The sequence below is a fragment of the Microtus ochrogaster genome, unplaced genomic scaffold (assembly GCF_000317375.1).
Source record: "Microtus ochrogaster isolate Prairie Vole_2 unplaced genomic scaffold, MicOch1.0 UNK1, whole genome shotgun sequence".
In the NCBI taxonomy this organism is placed as follows: domain Eukaryota; kingdom Metazoa; phylum Chordata; class Mammalia; order Rodentia; family Cricetidae; genus Microtus; species Microtus ochrogaster.
Window position 1 is genome coordinate 35,980,168 of NW_004949099.1, and position 14,419 is coordinate 35,994,586.

General features: G+C 41.4%; 1 protein-coding gene across 5 annotated transcripts in view; it reads left to right on the top strand.

The window, feature by feature from the left end:
- Window positions 1-13,889, top strand: part of A2m (alpha-2-macroglobulin) — a 46,134-nt gene extending 32,245 nt beyond the window's left edge. For 4 of the 5 annotated variants that reach the window (XM_005365162.2, XM_026788200.1, XM_026788202.1 and 1 more), the window contains 14 exons: window positions 519-602; window positions 1,479-1,655; window positions 1,948-2,035; window positions 2,836-2,992; window positions 3,269-3,343; window positions 4,232-4,412; window positions 6,144-6,367; window positions 8,871-9,089; window positions 9,246-9,373; window positions 10,182-10,272; window positions 11,092-11,160; window positions 12,596-12,698; window positions 13,127-13,168; window positions 13,494-13,889. In XM_005365162.2, the coding sequence (XP_005365219.1) occupies window positions 519-602; window positions 1,479-1,655; window positions 1,948-2,035; window positions 2,836-2,992; window positions 3,269-3,343; window positions 4,232-4,412; window positions 6,144-6,367; window positions 8,871-9,089; window positions 9,246-9,373; window positions 10,182-10,272; window positions 11,092-11,160; window positions 12,596-12,698; window positions 13,127-13,168; window positions 13,494-13,510 (1,655 nt within the window). In that variant the 3' untranslated portion in view covers window positions 13,511-13,889. Of the gene's footprint in view, window positions 1-518; window positions 603-1,478; window positions 1,656-1,947; window positions 2,036-2,835; window positions 2,993-3,268; window positions 3,344-4,231; window positions 4,413-6,143; window positions 6,368-8,870; window positions 9,090-9,245; window positions 9,374-10,181; window positions 10,273-11,091; window positions 11,161-12,595; window positions 12,699-13,126; window positions 13,169-13,493 lie in introns of those variants that run through there. The other variant, XR_003378482.1, reaches the window with a different exon arrangement.
- The last annotated feature ends 530 nt before the right edge of the window (window positions 13,890-14,419 follow it).

Genomic DNA, 14,419 nt, shown 5'->3' on the forward strand with positions numbered 1-14,419 from the left:
ATATATATATATATATATATATATATATATATATATATATATATATATATACTATATTCATATCTAAAAGGAAGAACACGACTTGTAGAATTTAGGAGTATTTAGGGAGTTTCTCTTTGTTTGTACACACGCATCTTTGCCGGATTTTCCCCTCTCGTGATTGTTGAGAGAGAGTTGTGAAGGTGTGCGCTACAGTAGGTCCTGTTGTCCTGAGCACACCGTGTAGGCAGTGTGGTGACTGCAACGGAGCCTCTACTTCAGCCTCACTGACCGGGCGCCTTCTTTGGAAATGCTACTTCATGTCGGGGGAAAACGGATGGTTTGGGACGAATTATGACAATCTCCAAATTTCAGAAACCCCTAATATCAGAACAAAAACTTGTTTCATTTTTTAAAAGGAACAACTCATCCGAAGTAGCTTATGTGTAAGGCACAATTCTAGTTTCCCAGCCATCGACGTCACTGAAAGACGCAGTGTGGAATGGACTTTCCTGGCCATGATGTGCTTCTTGCCCTAGGTGCTGAGGTGTCTGAACAGATAACCCTGAAGCTGCCACCAGATGTAGTCAAGGACTCTGCCCGAGCCTCTGTCACTGTTTTGGGTGAGTTCACTCCTTAGGGAATCTGTAGGTTAAATTCTGCTGAATTTCTTTTTCATTAATATATACATAGATAGATGATATGTAGGGATGGATAGATAGATAGATAGATAGATAGATAGATAGATAGATAGATAGATAGATAGATAGATAGATAGATAGATAGATAGATAGTAGAGATAGAAGATAGATAGATAGATAGATAGATAGATAGATAGATAGATAGATAGATAGATGATAGATAGTAGAGATTGATAGATAGATATAGATAGATAGGAAGATAGAAACAGAAGTTATTTGTATTTACCCAGCAAAATTGTTGTACTTTATAATTTTTGACTTTTTAAATTAAAATATATTTACATAATTTTTTCCTTTGTCCCTTCCAACCCCTCTCAGGTACCCCCTTGCTCTCTCTTCTAAGTTATTACCCCTTAAAAAATTGTTGTTTTACACACACACACACACACACACACACACACACACACACTCATAAACATATTAAAACAACTGCTCAGCCTATACAGTGTTACTTTCTATAAATACTTTTTCGAAACAAACACAACAACGTGGTAAGACATACCTACAATACCAACACTTGAGAGCTCAAAGCAGAGAGATAGAGAGTTTGTGGCCAGCCTGGGTTTCACAGCAATACTTTGTCTTAAATAAGTACATACATGCATACATACATACATAAATGTAACTTTCAATGTCTTCTCCTCTTTGAATTGTTTATTGTTTCTAGTAATTCTTCTGTCCCTGAAGTGCACCCTTTGCAAAATTACTCATTTTTTAACGTGGCTAATTACTCATTTCTTTTCAGTATTTCAGATCTAATCTTAAATTTCAGTATTTCCCATCTCTGCCATTCTCTAGGAGATATATTGGGTTCTGCCATGCAAAACACACAGGACCTCCTTAGGATGCCCTATGGCTGTGGAGAACAGAATATGGTTCTGTTTGCTCCTAATATCTATATCCTGGATTATCTGAATGAAACCCAGCAGCTGACCCAGAAGGTCAAGGACAAGGCCATTGATTATCTCAATATGGGTGAGTACTGGATGAGGGACTGAAAGTCAGCAGCATAGCATCAGTTGGATTGAGTTAATTATCATTACGATCACATATTATCCCACTGTCATGGCTACCATAATAGAAAACATTAGTGTGATTTATTTCAAAGGAACTATCTACTTTCCAAACTCCAATAAAACATTCCAAACTCAGAACATACTATATATGGACAAAAAAATTAAGAAAAGTCAGAAGAGATGGCAAACATTTTCATCATCTTTCTGGCTTCCATGGGCATTCAACCTGCCATGCTGTTTCACTATTGCAGGGTACCAAAGACAGTTAAACTACAAGCACCAGGACGGCTCCTACAGCACCTTTGGAGAGAAATCTGGCACTAACGGTGCCAGTACCTGGTAAGAAGCCAGTTTCCTGAGCTCTTGTTTTGAACCAGCACTTTATATGTACTCCAGCTATAATAACCGTGACTCTGTCAAGCCATACGTTGTTAGATCTAGAGTGAATTATGCTACACAAGTGCACCAGTATTAGCGAGTTTAATCTGATATCCAAGGACATGCATGCTAAATATGTTCCCAAAAGCCATCCTGGCCATGTTATACCAACATAGTCTCTTCTAAACCAGCTCCCCTAAACCAGGAAAGAGATATCTTGAGCATATCACTTGACTTATACATAAGCCATATCAACTTCAGCTTCTATCATCTTTCTCAGGTCATGAGAAAGGATGAATTCTCTTACCATGAGTGAGGGTAAATTCACTGGGGGAAAAGAATTAAGAATGGTGCAAAATCTTATTTTTACATTCCTAAGTAAAAACAGACTTAATGTTACTGCATAGGAGGGTAGGGCATGAGAGGATTCTGCCATCTCTAGGAAGACACCTTTCAAGAGAAGGGTCTGGGACCATCTCAGCTGTTTTCTCTTCAGACCATATAAAGCTTTTTGCCTTTCAAAAGGGCCTTCCTCAAAGAACTAAGAAAAACAATTGGGCTAGAAATCTACAGATTCTCTACCGCTAAGGCAATTTCTAGGCCTAAAGTCTTCTCCATGAGACTAAAGGAGAGGGCATCTCCAGCGCACACACGATTGGATACTTCTTCCGTGTAAGGGGGTAATTCATGAAGCATGCTGATGGGAAGTGGTTCTAACGTCATGGTAATGGCGAATGTACAATCACTTTCCCCTCACCCAGGCTCACAGCCTTTGTGCTGAAGAGTTTTGTTCACGCTCGGAAATATATCTTCATCCATGAAACATATATGGTGCAAGCCCTCCTCTGGCTCTCCCATCAGCAGAAGGACAATGGCTGTTTCAGGAGCTCCGGGTCCCTGTTCAACAATGCGATAAAGGTGAGTCATTCCAGAGCTAGTTTTGATTTATTCCTTAAAAGATCTGTGAGGACAGAGAGAAGACGATATATGGTAGAAATTACCAAGAGATCCATCAAAGAACAATAAGACCTAGACATTACCAAGAAAGAGAGGATAGAGTTCATATTTAATGTGACATAATGACTGGGGGATGGGTATTAAAAAGTGATATGTTCCATAACACAGCATCATAAGAATAACTAATTAATAGAATTCTTAGAACTACTCTGATCTCTTTCTCTTGCCCATTCACAGGGAGGAGTAAATGATGAAGTTACCTTGTCTGCCTACATCACCATTGCTCTCCTGGAGATGTCTCTCCCTGTCACTGTGGGTACCACTTCATTCCCTGTGAAAAGGTGGCTCTGGATGCAGCAAAACCCTGGCCCATTGTCTGAGACTTGAGCTTCCTATCACCAAAGTCAGCTTCCCTTCTATGCAGTACAGATCCTCTTGCTCAATCAAAGAAGAAAGGTTTACGTTTTCTCAGGGAGGCTTCTGTGCTGTTTCTCTCCCATGACCATCTCCACTTCCCAAAGAATCCTAAAGATATGATTGATACCAAACTAATGATTGATAATGGATTACATTTTTTTCCTTTTGAGAAATTCATGTATGTATGCAGTAACATGTAATCATACCCCCCTGTATTTCCTCCCTTCGAGTCCCCTCCATTTCTTCATCAACCCCTCCCTTCCCAACTTCATGTCTTTTTTGAAAAATACAACCCACTAAGTCCAGTTGCTGCTACTCCTGTGTTCATGAGTGTGTGGCCATCCCCGAAGCATGGGACTTTGACCAGGGATTGGGCTCTTGAAAATGCATGATCCTCTCTCCCTCCAGGAACTACTAAGTACCAAGAATGCCTCAGTAGGGGGTGTAATCTGGAGAGCACCTACCCCATCTATGCCAGAATTTTGTCTGGCTTGATCATGTGTAGGTCTTGTGTCGGTAGCCCTAACTACTGGAAGCTCATAGTCTGCTGGCCATGCCATATTCAGAAGCAAGCATTTCACAGCACTCCTCCCTACCCTGACATCCTTTCTGTCTCCTCTTGTGTGATACCCTGAGCCTGGGTTAGATGCGATTCCTTCTATGTATAAGATTGAACTGGAAACATGTCTTTATCTCTAGTGCCGTGTTCTACTTTGTGTGCTTCCCTGGGAAGGCCATCACCTTTGTTCACATAGCTGTTTCCTTTCTGCCCGCTTTTCTCAGGATACTGTTGTCCGCAATGCCCTCTTTTGCCTGGACACAGCCTGGAAGTCAGCAAAGGAAGGAGCCCATGGCAGCTATGTCTACGCTAAGGCGCTGTTGGCCTATGCATTTGCCCTTGCTGGGAACCAGGCCATGAGGACAGAGATACTGAAATCACTTAGTGGGGAATCTGTGAAAGAAGGTGAGAGCAGGTCTGGGATCTTTCTCCTGCCAACATTCAGGGCACCAAAAAAGTACAAGGTAGATTGTCCCTACCCTGCATCTGTGACCTCTGTCCTCTCCATTACCTGCTGTCTATTATCTAGTTACCTACATAGTCCAGATAATTGTTTTTAAATCTATGATTTTAAAAATGAAATCACACATCAAAAAATAAGAAGCATCAAAGAATAAGAACAGCTTGAAGCTCAGCCTTGGAGACTCACTCCAAAGAAACTATTTGTGTGAAGCTGGGTGAGCTTCTTCTGTAAGCAGGAATAAGGTTTGCCCTGCAGAATTGTTGCATTAAGTAATTATTAATAGTAAATGTAAACACTTAGTGGACTGGGTGGCACGTGGTAAATGTCATAGAAATACCAGCTGCCATCACTCATTACTAAGACTGCAGTCCCCAATCCACATCTGACCCTTCCTTGGTGACCTCATGAGAAAGTTCTGGCATTTGTCTCATTACAGAATCCAGTCATGTTGACCAATCTTTTTGTTTTCATGCGATAGTTTACATACATCACAGTTTATGTGAGAAGTTAATGAAAAAGAAAATACAATACACATACTCAATAACGTTAACCATATCCTCTTTGGTAGTGTTATGAAATGTTCTTAATATGTAGAGAAATACTTCAGATAATGCAAAAGGCATAAAGAACAGTTAGAAAATACTGGGTAACTTATTCCCAGAATAAGAAATAAAGTATTCCCAATGCACACCAAAAAATTCCATGTTTCATTTCCATCTTCAGAGGTTAACATTATCTTGAGTTCATTACTACAATACATACAAGTGTATTTGTTGCATTTGTCCATAAGTAATACATTAATTTTATAAAGCTTTCATCTTTGCATCTGCCATAGCATATATGTTGATATTCCTTCAGCTCCTTTTCTGTTTATTTTTTAAGATTAAGATTATGCAAATAAACCTCCCTATCAACACCTGTGGCTTTAGCTTGTTAATTGTCATCCCTTTTTATTATTGAGACAAAATCTTGCTAGGTAGCCTAAGTTAGCCTCAAACTCACAATCCTCCTGCCTCTGTCTCCCAAGTCCTGGAGTGACAGATGTGTGCCGCTATGTCAGACCCCTTGTTGAACAATCACAGTGGCTACATGGGTGCACACGCCAGCTTCTCCAAGCTATCCTTCTAGAACCATAATGACTCACTATAGACCTGACACCTTTTGCTTTGCTGAATGTTGCCAAGTTGCTCGCCAGCACAAGCTCGCTTTCCACAGCAATCCTTGCCAGTTCCATCTCTTAGACAGGCACGTCTGCTTTGGGTATTTTAAAGATGATAAGAGTTCTTGCAATCTAATGAGCATAAGCTTCTGTTATTTCATATGCTCTGTGACATTCACAGGAGACTTCTCGGGAAAGGTTTTATTAGATATCCACTACAGTCTAGTTAAGCTCAAGATCACATCATAAACAGACCACCCACGGCCAGTGAGAAAACTTTCTCCCAGGGCCCAACTGCAGTGGCTGTTTGAAGTCACAAGTAGTTAAGGGTCCTGTGACTCTACCAACAGCCCCTGCCTTGACGGGACTGAAAAGTCCAGTTCACATTTATACCAAAGGGAACATAATTCTCTAAGGTTTGAAAGATTACATCTCACTTTAGCTCTGCCCTGGTTACTTTCAAACAACGATATAAATATTTAGCCACTGATGGATATTTTTTTCTCACCTCCAGACATTTCCATCCACTGGGCCAGTCCTCAGAAACCCATGGTGCCAGAGGGTATTAGGTACCAAGCTCAGGCTCCCTCTGCTGAGGTAGAGATGAGTGCCTACGTGCTCCTGGCCTATCTCACGGCCCAGCCTGCTCCCACCCAAGAGGACCTGACTGCTGCGACACTCATTGTCAAGTGGCTCGCGAAGCAGCAGAATTCGCATGGCGGCTTCTCCTCCACTCAGGTCAGATATTGGTCAGAACCTTTTACTTCACCTTTAGATGGCGAAAGACTTGCTAACTATAAACACACACGGGAACAAAAGAGTGTCGGTGACCTGAAGGATTATAATAGACAAAGATAGTGGGGAGAAATTCAAAGACAGCTAGAAAAGTGTTCTTAGCCAACAGCACCCCACCCCGTCCCTGTATTCCCATAGTCTCCTGGTTTCAATAACAAATCCATGTGCCTACAACAGTCCTAGGGCGCCAGGAGAAGGAAGGGAAAATTACCTGTCATTCTTCTTGCAGGCAGAGGCTCTCTTTTGAACTGTTAATGGGAACCCTAACTCAACATTCTCTCCTTACAGATGTGTCCATTGGTAGGTCTATGTTTAAACTACACAGTTTTGATGTTCCCCAGACAAATCTTGGTACACAAAAATATGTGTACTAGGAACATATTGGACTGTCTTTACTCACCCAGTCTCTCAAGCAAAGCTATGTATTCCTGTATCTAACAATTCATCAGCACACGCCCAGCAAGAAGCTTCATTTTCAGAGAAAGTAGATGTTAGCATACATCTTCTCTCAGAGAAAAGAGGATGTGGAGAAATATAATCTTGCCCTTTTCTATTCCATTAAAAATAAGATTATTTTTTTCCACAAGAATGAAAAAAAAATTATTTGATTAAAAATCATTTTCACTGATGTCTTAGAAATGTATCGTTTAAATGTGCCCTCCCAGCTCAGAGTCAATGGCATTGAGCATATAGCATGGCCAGGAGGAAGTGAACACAGGTGGTATTCAGACAAAAAGGGAGAAGTCAAATAAGAAGGGCACCACAGCAGGGGGATGTTCCTAAGCTCCCTGCTTCCTGTGGAGAAACTGAGGCCTGACTCTGAGCAGGCATAAAAGACTTTGGCTCCTCATCAGCACAGGAGAAGTTTAATTTGGAAAGGGAACCAGACAACGCTCTGACTGGGTCACAGCGCGAAAGGCACATAATGGTCCAAAGGGCCTCCGTAAGTAATTAGCTGATGCTAATAAAGCATCCCATTCCCATCTACATGTTTTCTACACCCCATGATGCCACACACGTTTATATAAGGAGACAGAGAGAGATCAGTTTACTGTAGGGCACACAACCCAAGGCATGTTGTGATGTTGTTATCCCATTATCCACCCAGGAGTTGTGATCCGTCTTTAAAGCTTAAATAGATGAAGAGAATACAAAACTAGGAAACCTGAAACCCTGTAACTGCTAACAGAACTTTGGGAAATCAGAGTTTTCCTATCTATATAAGCGCTTCTTTCATTCCATAACAAAATATCGGAGAGTAATCCCACAAAGGACGGAGGCTGATTTAGCTTCCAGGTTTTGATACTGAAAGCCCAGAGGACACGCAAACACATGAAATAAGGCTCTGGTGCAGGCTGCCCTGCCTGTAGGAGGATCAGCGGGCTGCGTTCCTGCCTGGCTCCCCGCACAGCTAACTTTATACCCGAAATAACAACACACAAACTGTATTCTTTTAAATACTGCCTGGCCCATTAGTTTCGGCCTCTTATTGGCTAATTCTCACATCTTGCTTTAACCCATATTTATTAATCTGTGTAGCACCACGCGGTGGTGGCTTACCGGGGAAGGATCTTAACCTGCGTCCATCTCGAGAGGAGAGCTATAGTGTCTGTCTCACTGCCTTCTTCCTCCCGGCATTCTGTTCTGTCTGCTCCGCCTATCTAAGTTCTGCCCTATCAGGCCAAGCAGTTTTCTTTATTAATTAACCAATCAAAGCAACAGATAGATAGAAGACCCACCTACATCACCTGCCTGCCAGCTTCCTCATCTTGTGGAGAATTGCAGTTGAGGTAACATATGTGGGAAGATGATACTCTGTTTTAAAACAGGAAGCCAGAGATCTGTGTAGGCCAGAGATCTTCTTCTTTTTATAGCAACGAACTAGCAAGAACTCCCTTGGATTCCCACCAGAACATAATCCCTCCCAGGAGCAATGCGGCCAGTGCGTTAAGGTCCTCTGTATTAGTTATGATCCTCTTGCTATGATATAGCACTATTATCAAGGAGACTGGAAGAAGGAAGGGTTTATTTGGCTTATGGTCCCAGAGGAATAAGAATCTGTCATGGCAAGGAAGTCTTGCAGCAAGGGGCAGACATGGTGGCAGGAACCTGACACTGAGAGCTCACTCTTAATGTCAAGCATGGACCGGGGAGCAATGTGGTAACAATGCAAGACTTTTAACTCTCAAAATCCACCCCAATGGCATTCTTTCCTCCAACAATACCGCACCAACAGTAAAATTCCCCCCAAACAGTGTCACCAACGGGGGAACAGACACAAATATGGGAGCCTCTGTGGGACATTTTTGTTCAAACCAGAACAGCCTCCTACTTGCTTTGGTCCCCTCCAATAGCACCGTTATGGGGAGTAAGCTTCAGACTTGGGAGCAACAGATCACTTCCAACCATAACAACCCTTGAGTAAGTGGTGCCATTCCTCTTTCAGGACACAGTGGTAGCTCTCCATGCTTTGTCCAAATATGGAGCAGCCACTTTCACAAGAGCTAAGAAAAATGCACAAGTGGCCATCTCTTCTTCAAAATTATTTTCTACAAAATTCCAAGTGAACAATGACAACCAGTTATTACTGCAGACGGTCAAGTTGCCGACCGTGCCTGGGGATTACACCGCAACGGTGAAAGGAGAAGGATGTGTGTACCTCCAGGTGAGACTTGGGCTGAAGAGAAGGGTCCCTGGAATTGTTCTCCCTGTAAAATCATAACCCAGCAAGCAAATGACCAAGTCAGAGAAAGAGTCAAGGCAGCTGAGGGGAATTTCAAGAAAAGGACAAAAACCGATTCCTTTCTTAAATGTTCCGTAGACATCCTTGAAATACAATGTCCTCCCAGGAGAGAAGAAGTCCCCGTTTGCTTTACGAGTGCAGACTCTACCTCGGACGAGTGATGATTGCAAAGTTTACACCAGCTTCCAGATCATACTTAACGTCAGGTAAGACTCGTTTTCATAATTCACGGTCAGGGGGAACAGCCCATCTTCTCAGTGGAAGGTCTCACTCAGAAGAACTGTTGCATAGTAAATATTTGGTTCTGTTTTAAAAATAAGATATTCTTTTAAGTTGGTAAAACTGAGTTTCTCAGCAATGGAGCTTATGTTGCCTGCCCTCTACCTTCCAAAGTTAACTCCCTCAAAGAATTACTTACTCCTGATAATAAACAAACAATCTCACCCTTGTCTATTACTTCAATTCCTTCTATATGATGAAGTTTTATAGTAATCTTGGTTTTCATGGAAGAAAAAAATTCTTAGAAGATTTAAATAAAAGGAAGCAGTGACTCTTCCATTGTAATTCCTCTGTCAATAAGTAAATTCAGTCGTATATAGTATGATGTTTGGAAAACAGCAAACATATCCACAGCAATAGTCAAGTGGCCACAGGACTTGCAAAAACTATCCACAGGACCCTTGTGAGTTGACTGACTGCTCTACTTAGGGAACTGTGGAAGTAAAGTGTGAATAACAAAATCCCAGTGTAGATTGGGGCCTTGAGGGCATGTCACCTGCCAAACTTCCTTAAAACACAGGGCAAGTAAGTTCACAAATTTGAAATCCGATTCCAGACCTGGTCTCCGTGAATTTACTAAGTTCTAAACCAATTCTAACACACAGCAGGCTTTTCAGGGTTCTTGGAAAATCTTACGTATACTTTGTAGAACCATGGAATAGTCAACATATAGACATAGAAAAAGAATATTAAATAATACAGGAAAACCTAAGTCTTCCTTCCCTGGATCTTTAGCTACACTGGCAGCCGTTCTGACTCCAACATGGCAATTGTTGATGTGAAAATGGTGTCTGGCTTCGTCCCCTTGAAACCAACAGCGGAGATGGTATGTTCACAATAAGCCCAGGATAGCTATTTTGCATCTGCAGACCGAGATAATACTTACTAAAATACTATTATATTAAGTCTTAAAGAATTATGCCTTCTCCAAATGAAGTGTGTTTGTGCATGTTGTGTGTGTTTAGACATCATGGCTACCAGGGAAACTTGCATTCATGTTATCTTTTTCCCCCTCTTTATTTTTTTTATTTTAATTCAAATATAGTTACGTCTTTTTCCTTTCCCTTTCTTTCTTCCAACCTCCCCACATTTCCTTTACTCTCTCTCAAATTCACAGCTTCTTTTTCTTTGTTATCCTTGCCTATGTGTGTCTATATGTGGTAGATAAGCAGTTATGGGGCTCACCCCTGAGAAAGATCTATTGTCCTTTTCAACAGTTGTCTAATTGCATAGATCTTAGCATCTTGAGGGACAAAGCCTAAGAAGATCAGCCGATGAAATAATAAGAAAATGACTGATCATAAACTTCTGTGTCACAGAAGTTTAGTGAAAATGAGATTGTTTGAGGCTAGAAGGAAAAAACAAGGGGAAAAAAATCTCCTTTATGAATATTACTTGAGCCTTGAAAAATGAGTAACTCTCCTTTCTTCAGATACATCAGCTCTACAAGTGCACCATATGCCATACTAATAGCATGCCCTTTGTCCAAGTTACCTTTCATTTTTACTTTTACTTTTTTGTTCATACGGGACCTTTGAAAAATTCTACCCTCAGGGTATTTTGATGATAAAACAATTTCATTTTCCCTGGAGTCTCCAGGGCTCACATCTATTTATTAACATTTGTGGCACCTCTAATTCTTCAGGTTGAGAGCTCTGTGAATGTGAGCCGGACAGAAGTCAGTAATAACCACGTCTTGATTTACTTGGATAAGGTAAGTGCCCTGACTGATGCAAAACACATAGAAAAATAACCCTGAAGGAACTGTCTGGAAAGTGAGCATTTGTATTTTAGAGTCATCGCCTCAATGCTAGAGACATGTGACTTCTAGCATTACAGTGACTGCCCTCTCCTTGGAGATATTTTACCTGAGATTATGAGTAGAAATACCACACTAGACTACTGGGGTATGCATACTTCCAGGCACCTGTAAGACATTCTCCATAACAGTTTTCATTTTGTCAGCTGGTGAGCATGGAGATGCTGAATAATGCGGGGAAGTGGTTATTGTGATCAATCAGTCATCATCATCTTCATCAACAGAGTAGAGGAGAAGATACCATCAATCTCAGCTGGCACTTGGACCACACAATAGTAAAACACCAGTGGTGTAGGAGGTTCTTCTGTCTAGGTGTTGCTTTCAGAGGTTGAATAAAGAAACTGCCTTGGCCTGATAGGGCAGAACTTAGGTAGGCGGAGAAGACACAACTAAATTCTGGGAGAAAGAAAGCAGGGTCAGAGAGAGCTGCCATGGAGATGCCAGGCCAGACATGCTAAATCTTTCCCAGTAAGCCACAACCTTGTGGTGAACACAGATTAATAGAAATGGGTTAAATCAAGATGTGAGAGTTAGCCAATAGGAGGTTAGAGCTAATGGGCCAGGCAGTGGTTAAATGAATACAATTTCTGTGTAGTTATTTCGGGTATAAGCTAGCTGGGCGGCCAGGACAAAGGGACCCTCTCTCCATCAACACACCAGTCCACCCACAAACTAATAATTGAAAAGACAGGTGTGACAGCATAGCTCTGCAGACCTCTATTGATAGGAATTGCAGTTGACAAAGTAGCAGTGGCTCATCCTTCTTTGGGTCTCTATCTGCATTTTTATAGGATGGAAAGACAAAACTGCACTAAACCTCTGAAATTTAAAAGATGATGTCACAGGTAGTCAACAGAAAAGGAGTACACACAATGTGCACACACACCACAAACAGAGCCATGCACTGGCATTGATTAATGCAGGGGTTCTCAACCTGAGGGTCACAACCCCTTTGGGGGTCACATATCAGATATCCTGCATATCAGATATTTACATTATGGCTTATAACAGTAGCAAAATTACAGTAATGAAGTAACAATGGAATAATTGTATGTTTTGGGGTCACTATAACCTGAAGAACTATATTAAAGAGTTACAACATTAAAAAGGTTGAGAGTCACTGGACTGAGGCCTGTGTAGTGATGAAGTTACATTGAATTTGTAAGAAGTAATTTTTCTCATTTACTCTGAGGGCTTTCTACACCATGTACCATGCTGTTAGCAGATAAAGCCTCCACCCCCCACCCCGAACCCCAATTAACACTTATCTGTCTAGTCAAAGGGAGAAGAAAGCTTCCAGCAAAGTCATTGATCTCTTTTTGATTTCCAGGTGTCAAATCAGAATATAAACTTGTCGTTCACCGTTCAGCAAGATATTCTAATAAAAGACCTGAAGCCTGCCATAGTAAAAGTCTATGATTACTATGAGAAAGGTGAGTGTGAACGACCCAAGCAGACATCCAACTCCCGATCACAGAACTTAGGAAGGCGTTGGGTGACCCGTTAGCACTGGCATCATCACTTAGTGCTGTCTCCATCAGGCTGGATACTTGACTTTTCATCTCTTTACTTCTATGGGAGAAAACACATTTTAAGTGTATCAACCAGCAAAGCAAAATAGCTGCACAGTTAACTTTCTGTCAGATAAACCAATTGTAGGGCAATACGAGATTTATGGATGAATGACAATGGCCTGTCAAGAATCTGGAGTAAAAGAAAACTGTGGCTCACTATCTCCGGAAGGATGCTCCAGGCAGCAAGCAGGGCATCAGTGGAATGACCCGGGCACTTGTGATGCAATCTCAGATGCTCATCTTGACGTCACATAATGGTGTTTGTTTCCATTTTCCCTTTCTCTCAGATGAGTTTGCAGTCGCTCAGTACAGTGCTCCTTGCATCAAAGGTAACTAGATCACACTCCTTTACAGGATTGTCTCCAAAATTTCATTCTCCAAAAAGTTCTATGTAAACTTTCTTCTTAGGAATTATTTTGCTTATATCAAATATTATTATAGAAAAACATGTGTGTTGGAGAGGCCTGATGCCTCTTCAACCCTCAGCTAGTTTGCAACATTGCCTGTTGGGGAATTATCTACAATGGATCTCATTTTCTACTGTATTCATTGCACTGTCTTGGACACTATGCTGTTTGTACTTACAGGCAGGGGCATAGTTTGCTTATGGAAACCCAAGCCCATCTTAATTTTCTTTTCTTTTTACTGCTACAGGTAATGAAAATGCCTGAGGATCCATGAATAAAAAATGTTTTACTGGAGCCCTGTTCTTAGGACTTCATAAGAAAAGCAGTAGTTTTGTATTTCTAGATATTTGATAAATAAAACATTTTTCATATCTATTAGTCACCATTCTTTCAGTCATCAGTTTTGAAATTTCCATGCTTCCAGATCTAATACGCAATAAAAACTGATGAAAATCAAGAATGAAAGGAATTTGGAATACCGAACAGTGATACAGTGGTGCTGGTTTGAATAGGCTTTATGGGGTGGGGATGGCACAAAAAGTATCAGATCAAAGCTAGGAGAAAGTAAACCATGTTTGGTTGTGGGAATGCCTTAAGGAAGAGCCAAAGAGTCTATTTTTATGAGCTAATAAAAGATTCACTTGATCGGAAATACAAAATTGGATATGTTTTATTGGAAAATAGCCTCACTGCTTGGGATTTATGTGTTCTGTGAAAGGAGAAAAGTCTGCCAAAGGGTAGTGAGAGTGACCCAGCCATTAACTTTGATGCTCAGATTCGGCAGTGGATGACTTCTGAGACTAAAGCTGTGATCCGTGCCAATGCGAGTATCTCAGAAGGAAGACTGTCTGTGACTCAAGTCCAGTGTGTGTGTGTGTGGGGGGGTGATATGCTGGAGCGCCTGCAGCCCCTGGGTCATCGAGTCAGGGTGCAAGGACAGACAGCATCGAGGGGGCGTTAGACGCAGAGCGCAGAACCCTCACGTGATCTAGTCTCCCATACCCACTCCTTCCCTTCCTTATTTTATTTTTCTTGCATTCGATATTTAAATCACCCTTTAGGTGATGGTATACACAGAAGATCCCTGAGATTTGTAGAGGAAAGCAGAAGGAAACTGAAGACAAGGATCCAGAGGGAAGACACTGGAGGCAATCCTGGCCACCCTAGCCTCCA